The 12763-nt window shown below is 34.7% G+C and overlaps 1 protein-coding gene across 1 annotated transcript in view; it reads right to left on the reverse strand.

Moving 5' to 3' along the window:
• Positions 1–1024: 1024 nt before the first annotated feature.
• LOC127207683 (sodium-driven chloride bicarbonate exchanger-like) overlaps positions 1025–12763 on the reverse strand; it is a 52229-nt gene continuing 40490 nt past the window's right edge. Inside the window, exons 4-5 of the mRNA XM_051167101.1 lie at positions 11455–11593; positions 1025–1274 (exon numbers count right to left, since the gene is read on the reverse strand). Coding sequence (XP_051023058.1) covers positions 1025–1274; positions 11455–11593 — 389 coding nt within the window. The remainder of the gene's footprint in view (positions 1275–11454; positions 11594–12763) is intronic.

Genomic DNA, 12763 nt, shown 5'->3' on the forward strand with positions numbered 1-12763 from the left:
GGTTGACATAAATATCTTTTATTTTTAAGTCAAGTTGTCATTATGATTATTTGTTGTTGTTGTTTGTGACAGGGTTTCTCTGTGTAGCCTTGACTATACTGAACTTGCTCTGTAGACCAGGCTAGCCTCGAACTCACAGTGATGTGTTTGCCTCCGCCTCCCAAGTGCTGAGATTATAAAGGTGTGCGCCACCACCACCAGGCTGTCATTATGATTCTTTTATTCATGATTGAAAAGGAAATGAGCCAAAAGTAGTCAACACAATTATGTATAAAACCTGTATTTTTCTGTATGCTGTTACCTTTAGACTACTGTCATGTCCTAAATGGTACTTTACAAAGTGCTCTACACCGAAAGTCAAACATTTAAGTTGGGCTACTTCAGAATCAGACAGAAAAGCATAAAGGAGACTAAAAAAGCTATTTGGGGTATCGGGGTCTACTGAACTACTTTCATCGCAAGAATAGACTTAGAGAATGCAATTGTAGAAAACTTAATTGAACACAGCTCATCTTAACTTAGTCTTCTTTGCTGAACAAAAGAAAAGCAGCAAGGACAGAAAAATAGGCAATTAAGTCTATGAAATGAAAGTTAAATTACTGGAGATTTTCTGGTCACAGTAATTTCTTAAGAAAAAGATTAAAAATCACATACTTTAAGAAAATGAAGTGAAATTCTGAATGGTAAGTTCTGTGGTCATTGTTGCAAGCCTGGGGAACTTGACAAATACATTACACATATCAAGTAAAAACACTTATTCTGATTATTCAACATTAAAGGTAATTCAGAGAAACAGACTCCTTAGGGAAACATCTTTAATGTCCGTTTCTTTGTGTGTGGATCTAAACATGCTAACGAAAATAATAAATATTCAAGGAGGTTTGGCTATTTTCTTGCTACCTATCATTATTTAAAGTGAGATGAGGTTTATCTCATATTCAATTAATTTTATTTCTAATCAAGGTATAGAGGAAAATTATTTTATCATCCCCTACACAGATCATGAAGACTTATTTTTCATTGTTCACACATATATGACATGGTCAGGAAACAAACAATAAAAATCAGCTGAACTCATCAGAATTAAGTAGACTAAGGTAACAAAAGACTCACCTGCAATTTCTTCTAAAGTATTGGCGTGCATGTCCAGTAGCACAGTCCCATTCAGAACACAGCTTCTCAACTCAAACAAGCTGTGTAATGAAAGTGTAGCCACATAGGGCTTACTCCACCTTTCTCCTCCATCTTCCACATCTTCTTCAAACTTCAACCACCTGTACAAATAAAGATCCTTGTGACCATATTAAATACTGTGATGCTGCAGAATCAATCCTTATCATAAAAATAAAAGCCATAAAAAGAAAGGTCTCCAAATTGATGGTTGTTTCCATAGGTTTGTGGAGATCAGAAAAGGTAGTACAATTTACTGTTGCTTGCTCTTTAATTCTATTACACGAACATTTTCATTGCAATAAATTATTAAAAACAAAGAGAGATTCAGTTTTGTTACTTTAAATAGCTCTGCAAAATGTGTTTTATAAAAATGTCAGTGGTCAATATTGTAGGACTAACAAAAAGGCATTATCTTTATGGAAAAATATTCATAATTTAAAAATAAAGTGAAAGAATACTCGTTATTTTTTGTAGTTGGAACTCTTATAAATTTCAGTATTTTAGAATGATAATTTCTCCAATAAATTTATAGGAGGCTTATGCAATTTGGCACTTATTATGTAGAAAAAATTTTGCTATGATTGCCTGGAAGGAAGCTCCTCAGGACAGTCAGTGGTAAGACTTGGGCACACAAAATTTGGGCTTAGATGTTGTATCATGGGCATTTCTGCCAAGAATGGAACAAGAACTTTGACTCTAAGTGGAAAACCACTGCCACCTTAGTGTGATGAAATATTCAGAAACATTTGGGATTGCTTGTAATTAAAACAAATAGCAAAGATAAGGGAAGTCAATGTTTTTCCCACTACGGCATCAACTACTCAGTGCTTCAGGGACTTGCTCTCTAATCTTAACAGATGACCTGTTTAATTCCACGCCCTCTGATGAACTCTAACCTAAACTACCTTTCCTCATCCATTTCCCTTGTTCGTGCCTGCATCCTTATCACTTTTGGCCATACTTCCTCTTTCTAACTGAAAACACACAAAAATTCCATCTGAAATTATATTGCTGTTTTTGTAATAAGATGACTCAACTATGATGGGCGAAAACAGAAACTAGACCGAGAACCAAATGTGTCAGTAGATAGTAACCAAGGGTTTGTTAGAATGTGCAGACCAGAAAGAAGTGTCAAGACAGCCACGGATCTGCCCTGATGCTCTAGGAACAAAGTACTATTCAGGGTATCAAAAGTAAACGACTAGCAAAGAGCTGCACCTTCCAAACTTTTACACACAGCTGGAAAAGCTATGCTTATAGAGAACCCACAAAGGATGAAAGGCCTCATGTTGACAATGTCTCTTCAAAGAACACTTGTCAACATATTTTTCTATTTCCTTGTTTGATTGTTTGTTTATTCTATAATGTTGTTCTTTCATTTGAGAATGTGGAACAATGCAACTGGAATGTTTTTAGAATTGGCTGCTTTTCACTTGAGATTCATCAAAGTTGTTGCATGTTCAATAGTTTATTCCATTTTTTCTGTTGAGTAATAGTTTTTTTGTGCGTGGACAAAATAAATATAACAGAGTTTGTTTAGAGAAATTTTTTCCATAATGTTTTCTTTTTATAAAAAACTGCTATGAACATTCATGTAGAAATTAATATGTAAACATAAGTTTTCATTTCTGTGTAACAAATGCCTAAGAATGCAATTGCTGTGTCTAATAGTAAATATGTGCTTAATTGTATAGGAAATTGCCACAGTGTTTTCCAGGGTGTTTCTCTAGCATTTTACACTCACAGGTGCAAAGTAAGAGAAGTCTAGTTGCTCTGTATATTAGCATTTTGCCAGTGTTTTATCTTAACTGTTTTAGTAGTTATATAGTGACATGTCATAGAAATTTTAATTTTTCTTTCCCTAAATGTTAATAGTGTTGAATAATTTATAATCCACTTGCCACATGTGTATGTGTACATATGTGTGGGTGTCTTTTATCTTCTCCCATAACACTCTCAGATATCATGATTGTATCAAACCGTCCATGTATGAAACAGAATCTGGTGTGTTCTGAGACCTCTTAATTTCTATATTTTAATTTAATCACTAAATATTACACACATATATATATTTGCACATATATGCCACACACATTCTTTGTAAAAATCTGTTGTGACTTCTATACATGTTCCAAATTAATTTATTTTCATGATATTGAGCATTAATAGTTCCTTTTTTCATGTAAGGAACTGTAAAAATACAGTTAGCCACACATGTTGGTCTATTTCCTGGATCTTGATTATGATCCATGGATCAGCGTATGTGTATGAAATGAAATTTTGAATACAATGCACATGCTATATTGTTTCATTTATAATAAATACTTCAAATTGAGGTCTTTCTTTTAGAAGAGAATGGAATCTTGGAAGTTCTAAGCAGCTTAGCAGCTAAAAATGACCAAATATGTTACATGCATGGATGGTTTGATGTAACCATAGGTTTTATGAACATTATGGGAGAAGACAGAAGGTACTTTCCATAAAAGAAGACTACAAGTTACAAATATCAAGTTACTAAAAATACCACACATTTCCAGATCCAGTGCTTTATGCCAACTGTAGGATGATGCCAAAGGCATTAAGAAACATTTAAGTGAATGTTTTAAGGAGACTATACTAAAAATAATATATATCGTAAGTATATTTCTATTTTCAGTGTTTTTGTCCAATACCATCATTTAAATATACAGATAAAGAGGTCTTAGGACATCCTAGATCATATTTCAGAACTTGTAGCCATTATGTATACAGTAAGTTACAAAATGTCTCGTTATACAAAAATGACCTAATGGCCTGTAATTTGCTTCAGTTTTCCAATAAACTCTGTTGACATTTGTGTGCATAGTAAACCTGAGCAAATAAGAGTCTCAGATCATGAAGCCATTTTGATAAATGATACAACAAATAAAATATATAATTTGTAGGCCACGTACATGGCATTTTCTATATGTGGTGGGGGAGTTACACCCTGAGCATCTTGTCTTCATTTCATCAGTGTGAATCTGCTCTGATCCATGATTAGCACACTGAATTCTCTCTCTGCTAAACAGCATTAAATAGCTGTTTCATGGGGTCTTTGAAGATTAAGTTGATGAAAATGTGCGCTACTTGCATTAAAAGATACAAAGCAGATTCTTTTGGTATTTAACAAGTGGTATTTCATCAAGAAATTAACTTTGTATGTATTACTTACCACTAACTCAGCTTAACCTAAAAACTCAGTCTTGAGGAAGTTTTATTCTTTGATTTTATCAAATAGAAAGGAGCTCTACAGCTCCAAAATTATGGCTTTGGAGGGAGCAAGATGTCTCCAGATAATGCTTTCACTTTTAAGAGAGTTGAGGTGGGGTTAGTATATATCATCTGTAAAGCAATTTCTATTGAGGAAGGAAGAAACTATGAAAACCCAGTGTTTAATGACACCAACTATTCTTTTAATACTTTCTTTGGTTTTTGAGATTATAATATAATGTTTTATTTCTCCATTTCCCTTTCTTCCTTCAAACATTTCCATATATGAACCCTTTGCTTTCTTTAAAATTCATGGCCTCTTTTTTCTTCAGTAGCTGTTGTTGCATACACTTGTGTATGTGATGTATATACATATATATTCCAGAATACTGGAATACAATCTGCTCAGTCTGTATAATGGTAGTTGCATGTATGTTTTCAGGGCTGTCCCAATCCATAGGATGTTTGCACTTCACATTCCACTGAAAAATCTACGTGATGTGACTATTTACTAATCTTAAATATCAAATGACAGTGCCTCCGTGTCACCAGGAAAATTGTTTTCATGTACTAGCCCTTTTCTGTGGTACCTTTAAATACCAAAGCCTTACCTAGCAGTAGTCCTTACTCAGCCCCTCCTGAGGTCTTTGGTAGAAATCATTTTTAAATGGCGAGCACAATGAATGAAGCATGCTGCCTCCTTAATTACATAGCTGTGGTAGCTTTGCTAACTTTCTAGTAATGTTACTACATGTTATTTTTAAGTGGGGCATTGTCATTTTCATTAACCTCTTCATATTTGTTTTTAGGGTTTTAACAAAGTGGCTATTTTCCACAAACATTTATTAAGTAGTTAAGATTCAAAGCTAACTTCTAAATTTAAAACTTGGCGTAACTTTTGCTTGTCAAAAATAATAGTCATAATTTATTTGAGTGTGGTAATGTGGCAAGTGAATTGTGAAGATAAAATATCATTTTTATTTTTCCTATTAAAGTATAAAGCAACTAATTTCACATAAATACTAACCAAAAGAAAAAAGGGTTTCAAGGCATATGCCAAATATTTAATAGAATTAAATTGCATTTGAAAAATCAGGTGGATTCATAAATTAACTCAAATTATTTTTAGACGATCAAAGGTAGCAAAACAGTCACTTCTGTCACTCTAAAACTTACTAAATTTTATATCTCCAATAAATAAATTCTGTTTTCTTTGAAGTATTGCATCTCAGCCAAATTCACCTTTCTCTTAAGTGTCTATTTTGATTGTTCATCAGATGTCTCCATGGACATCAAACAGCTGTGCTATGCTTAAGACTCTAAAAGTACAGCTATAAACCTGGGTCCTATCTAGCATTGGTAGAGGATGTTAATAATTAACTAGATCATCTTCTTTAATCTTTATAAATGAACAGCAACATACTCTGGTCCTTTGGGATGAGCACATTATTTAAGTCACTTTACTAGAGTGTGATGAAATGTTACTTGCTGTACTCTGGAAGGATAAAAGATGCTCCTAATATACTTTTCTATGGTTTTTCTGTTATTTCTCGGCTTTCTAAGACACAGAAAATTATATGCAGATTTCTGAATCAATGAAATGGATCACTTAATGATCTAGAAAGTGGAAAAAAAATTCCCAACAATTCTAGAACAAGGAGGCACTCAGGAGAAAAAAAAATAAATTAAAATTTCAATTGTCATATCTATTATGAAGATTGAAAGTAAATAAAAGTTAAAGGACAATAACCCTATGAGTAGGGTAAGGGCATGCATATATTGGCAGTAACCAACAGCTTTCTAATTGGTTTAAAAATCATGCTCGACAAGGGAAAAAACATGGCAAGTACTGGAAACTTAGCCAAATACTCAGTACTAGTGAAGCCATAGACCTTGGAGGAGAACCTACAACCACTATTTACTAACTAGCACAGTCCCTAAAAACAATCTAAACATTTGTCCTTATAACCATAGATCAATGTAGTCTTCACACCTCATCAAGGAAACTTCTCTTTGAAACAGATGGAAGTCATTACAGAAAACCACAACCACTCAAAATGCAGAGTGGTGGAGTTCAGTCCCAATGAATCTATCAACAAAACTCTGGTACACCTTAGGCTCAGGGAACATTGAGGAAGAGGAGGGAGAAAGATCATAAGAGACAGAGAATCAGGGAGTTTTCTGTGACACTATATACCTAGTGACATCAGAAGCTAAACCCATACAGCCTCATTAACATGACTAGCCAAATGTGAACTGAACACTGACACCATCAATAGGCATGCCAAAGTAGAAGGGGAAGTCCACGAAGCCTCAACCCTACACAAAGAACTTCAGGCAACGAAGGGATTTTGAGAGAGGGAGAAATAACAGCCTTTTCCAAGTAAAATATAGCAAGTGGTTATCCACTAACACATGGCATCCCTAAAAACATACATGCATAAAGCATATGTAACATTATATAGACTAAGCACGTTGTATTTGTGAATATAGGTGTATTATACACACATATAATAACTTAATGAAAAAAAAATAAGACCCTGAATTTGAATGAGAGTAAGGAGTGGTATATGGAGGGGTTTAGAGCAGTGGTCTTAACTGTTGCATCTGACCCCTTTGGAGTCGCACATTAGATATTTACATTAAAATTAATAACAGTATCAAAGTTATAGTTACAAAGTAGCAACAAGTAATTTCATGGTCCAAGTCACCACAACATGAGGAACTGTGGAAGGTTGAGAATCACTGGTGTAGAAGGTGGAAAGGGAAGGAAGAAATGTTATATTATAATCTCAATAATTACAAAACAAATGTCAAAAGGAGTACTTCTTGGCAACAAATTAAAGGAATTTACTTTAGCTAATTCCCTGTCCAGTTATCTCATCTACCATTCTTTTTTGCTGTCAATCAGGAATATCTGTTTCCTGTAACCAGTAGAGAACTGATGTTTCTACCGTTAAACGTGGATGTGTCCACTTTTATTCTATTGTCAACATTTTAAATATTAAAAAGAAAGAGTTACACCACAGTCTAATGGAGATGATCTTCTATTGCTTTTCTGATGCCAAATAAAGATGAGCACAGGCATCATGTATTTTGAAACTTTGTTTTTGGGGTTCTGTTTCTGTTTTCAGGGGTGGGGGTATTTTTGATTTTGTATCAACTTGTTTTATTTTTAAATATTGTTTGGCTTTGTTTTAGGACTATTTTCATTACGCAGTGCTAGTTTGCCTGAAACTCACTGTGTACACCTAGCTGGCCTCAAGCTCACAGAGATCAATCTATTTCTGGCTGGAACTAAGGGTGTATGCCACCAAGCCCAGCTCACCTTATTGTTTTTGATGCAGGTGGAAAATAGTGAAGTTTGTTCATTTATGAGTAAGTTTTCATTAAAGGCAGCAACAACAGAATAGCACACTATCACTTTAAATTACTCAAAGAAAAAATAGTAAAATAAAGTTAACATAATGAATAAAAAGAATAATAGTTCATAGGAAAAAATAAAATTTATACAATCTAACTAATAAAAATTAAAATAATACTATATTTTGTATATGAAATAGAGAAAAATGGCATGAGTATGGATCAGTGATGTGGGATAAGTAAGCATACATGTACCCTTGATTGCTTACATTTCTCAGGCTTACAATAGTAATTTTGTAATGGATAATGCAGGAAAAAAAAATGCCCTCTTTCTTTGGTTCATAAAATTCTGTTAAAAATTTACCCTACATAAATAACTACAATGTAATGCTAAAATATTTGTATCAATAATTGTTATAACAATTTTATTGGGGAAAGAGATAGTTATGAACATCTATCCAGTCTGGGTAATTAATTTCATGCATTTAATTTAATGCCATAATTTTAAAGATGGTATAAAATTAAATGGCTAATGTATGGCTAACACAGGAAAATTATCAGTATATTAAATGAAAAGCAATGTAAGCAAATAATATAAATTGTAAAGGGGAAATCATGTATATTAAATTTTGTCTGGAAGACTCATAAGGAACTCTTAATAGTGATACCCCTTGAAGAAAATTATATATTAAGATAGAAAATGATATTGTCTAGTATTTCATATGTTTTAATTTTCAAATATTAGAAGGTTTTGGGTTTTGGTTGCTTGTTTATTTGCTTGTAATATTAATGGGAATTGCCTAGAAAATAATTTAATCCTTGTAATTACTTCAGTGTAGCCAGGTATGGTGGCACACGTCTTTAATCTCAGCACTTAGGAAGCAGAGCAGGTCAATCTCTGAGTTTGAGGCCAGGCTGGTCTACAAAGGGGTTCCAGGACAGCCAGACCTACTCAGAGAAACATTGTCTCAAAAAAATAAATTACTTCAATGTTTTTAAATAAAATTATATACAAAGACTACTCAAAAATATGCAGTAAGCATTAACTGGGCTAGGATTGCTCATTCTGTTCATGATCAATCATTCACCAATAGCATGCTTGAGCAAAACATAAGCTCTACTGAGTCCTGCAGCACATCCTCTCCCTCTTCAGGCATACCAACTCCTCTGCTTTTATGCTTGGCCAGCTCCCAACTCAACCATCAAGAGTCAGCTCAGGAAGGATGCAGCTCAACTATATGGAAAAATCTATTTTTAACTTGAAAATAAATCATTATTTTTCTCCTTGAGATTATAATATAATTATATCACCTCCCTTCCCTTCTGTCTTAATTACTGTTCTTTTGGTGTTGGGGTTGCCTAGATGCTGAGCCCATCCATGATCATCACAGTACACCGCCTGCAACAAGGCCACACCTTTTAATCCTTCTCACACATTTCCACTAACTGGGAACTGAACATTCACTTCCAGGAGCCTATGGAGGCATGATTCTCATTCAAACTACCAGGCTTCTCCTCCCTTCAGAGCTTCCCAAATTTCCCTCCTGGTTCTCTTTCAAAACCGTGGCATCTTTTTTCATTCATTCTTTTTAAATTATAAGTAACATACAAGCTGACCAGTGTTTATTTTATTGTATTTATGTATATAGGAATATAATGCGGTGTGTGTGTGTGTGTGTGTGTGTGTGTGTGTGTGTGTGTGTGTGTGTGTGTGTTCGTGTCTTTGAGACTCATCCACACTTATTGACATAGTGACTAAACTAGCTTACACTAACCCTGAGTGGGGATTTCCCTTTTACTCCCCATTCATTGTCATCAGCATTTTTGCCACTTGTTTCCTTAATCTCAGCCATTTTGACTAGGATAAGATGAGATCTTAAAATGGTTTTAATTTATAGGCGTATATAAGCAAGACGAAACGGTTTCAGTAGTGTGTGTGTGTGTGTGTGTGTGTGTGTGTGTGTGTGTAGAGGGTATGATGCTGAGAGGGCAGGACACAGGAGGAGTTGGAATGGAAATGGAGAGGGGTGAAAATTATGTAAATACAATACTCATGAATGAAAACCTCAAAATATATCAAATTAAAAGTTAAAAAAAAATATGAGTCAGCTTAGGAATCATCTGTCCCATGTAGTTACTCTGACCCATTCTCTCTTATCGCTGTGGTAAAATGTTCTTGCTATCAAGATGTGGTCCTCTCTTGGGGGTTGGTGGTGGTGGGGGGGGCTGCACAAACCATTTTACCAACCAAGGACAATGCATGCAGAGAGCCTAGACACCTTGTTCAGAGATAGCCGATGGACAGCTCATTCTCCAAGGCTGTGAGCAAGGGTGGGCACCGCCTCTGATGTGAAGGCTGGTGCCCCTGATTTGATTGCTTCCCACTGGTAAGGAGGCCAGGCAGGCGGGCACACGGAGAAAGGGGATGAAGGCTATCCAGATGAGAACTGATAGGCTGCAGTCAGATGGTGGGGAGGAGCCCCGCCTCACCCCACTAAAATCCGGATATAATATAAATAAATTATGATAAATTTTTTTAAAAGAATGTGGTCCTCAAATAATAAGTTTTTGACATGGTATCAAATGGAAGCTTAATAAAGAAATAATCATAGCATATTTTGTGGAAAAAAAAAAAAAAACCAACCCTAAGTCTCTACTCAGTCAAGATTGGCTAAATAAAGTTCAGTTATACAGCAATTAGGTAACTTAAAAGATGCATACATTTATGTTGCTGATACAAAAATGCAGAACTTAACACTCTATGCCTAATGTATACAAACTACATTTTTAGATAGTCCTCAGGCAAGTCATATTCATATAAAAATATGAAAAGCGGTAGACTAAGGACGAGTTTTCCCTTTTACCATGTACACCTTAGTCACAGCATTCATTAAACAGCATTAACAATTATGTGGTTTTGTCTCAACTAGACATTTTCAAAAGCAAGATCTAGTGCTTTTACTGCTGCTGTCCTAGATACAATTAATTGATGCTTCATAAATGACTACTAAATAAATGAATAAACGTAAGTGAGCAAAAATTAGTGAAAGATATAAAATTTAATTCACTGAGTTTATAGTAATTCATAAATTTATGGCATAACCAAAATATTAATTATGAATGATAGAAAAAGTATTTTAAGAAAGCATTTTTAAAAATATTCAATTTAATGAATTCTTATCCTAGAAAAACAACCTAAAATATGTTTTATTCCTTATCAAATACTACATGAAATTGAGAACTATAACTAAATCCTCTTTTCATGTTTATTCTTATTTTTAAAAAAGCTCACAGTGAAATTATCACATGACAACACCAATTTGGGTATAAGTCAGCAGCTGAAAAGATAGAAACCAATGACTTCTGATTTCCATTGTTTAGTTAATGGTACACAGATCATGCTACTGTTTATCTTTGAGACTGCAGCTGGAGCCAGCTCTGCATCACTGCTTAATTGCTGCCTTCAGATTTCATTCTGACCCATATCCCATTATAGGATCGGCCCAGGCCAGATGAGCAAATTCAGAAAGCTGTAAAGACCCTGATGTTTGCAGAATTGTTGCCCTGGGACTTTATTCTTCTAATGACCTAAATAAAAAATAAAAAAATAAAAAAAACAACAACAACAAAAACAAAACAAAACAAAACAAAACAAAAAGCCTTTCACTCCTCAACCCGAATCTTTACCTAGCTGTTTCTCGCCACTCGGCATCTTCCCCTTCGCGCCAGCAGATTTCATCCAGTTCTGTGAAAAGGTCATGAGGAATGTGCTCCTCGTCGTCATCCTCAGTTCCAAGAATAAACTGTACCCGCTGTGATGGGGTATCTATGAAAAAAAAATCATACAGAAGGATATTTGTTTTTCAAAGCTACACACTTTAAATACCCCAGTCAATACCTTCGACACAATGCCAGTCTCACACTCCTTGTTTTCCTCACATGAACATTCAACTAATTCTAACATAATACTGTCAAATATAATTTATAAACACAAATATACAAGGGCATATACATAAAATTGCCTATATATCACAGATGACATGATTCCTCTACAAAGATAATGAAACCAAAAAAAAAAGAGAAGAACTAGAGACACATATAGCAAGGTCACAGAGTGTAAGTTTATACTCAGATCATTCTTATACAGGAGTGTATATCATTTCACAATAAAAAATGCAATGAACTCAAAGTATGGAATATTTAGGCATAATTTTATGCAAACAAATAGAAGGCCTGTATTCTGTAGACTATAAAAACTTAACAAAATGAATGATACAAACTAAATATGTGCTAAAGGTACTTTTCCAAAGTCTTGGAACCTATGGGAAAAATTAGAATGTAAGGAGGAAGAAAGCAAGGTAGAATTGATAGACATGCATATAGAAGTCTTCATATGGGATTAATGGATCATTACAGGAAACTACATCAACACACATAGCCAGTTCTTGAATTGCTTGAATTAGGAAAGACTATTAAAGAAGAAATGAAAGAGCAATCACAGTATAGCACATGAAGCTGTAGGATATGGTAGATGGGATTAGTACAGAGGAAGCAAAGAAACTGAGTAAAATATCTAACTTTATCCATCCCTCCTAGAAAAACAGGCTGCATTACTTGCAGCAAACCAAGAGGCACCATTCTTTGATAGACTGGCTCATACAAGCCATTAAGGACATTTGGTTATCTCCTGAAATCCCCAAGAACAGGCACCATAGGATAAAGACAAGCATTACTGCAGACTAGGCATTGGGGAGACAGTGTTGCTATCCAGTTCGAGAGGAAAGGCACATATTATTGAAGATAACAGGTATGCAAGAGGCAATGTTTGATGTCCAGTTCAAAGGCAAAGACAGGCATTACTGAGAAAACTGGGTATGCAGAGGCTGTGTTTGAATCACTGGGCCACATAAGACTGAATTCACAGGAGAGTTAAGAAAAAGGTTAATTCATTAGAGACCTTGGAACTAATATGGGACTTCAGTGGTTTTGCTGAGAC

This window comes from Acomys russatus, chromosome 24 (assembly GCF_903995435.1).
Source record: "Acomys russatus chromosome 24, mAcoRus1.1, whole genome shotgun sequence".
Lineage (NCBI taxonomy): Eukaryota > Metazoa > Chordata > Mammalia > Rodentia > Muridae > Acomys > Acomys russatus.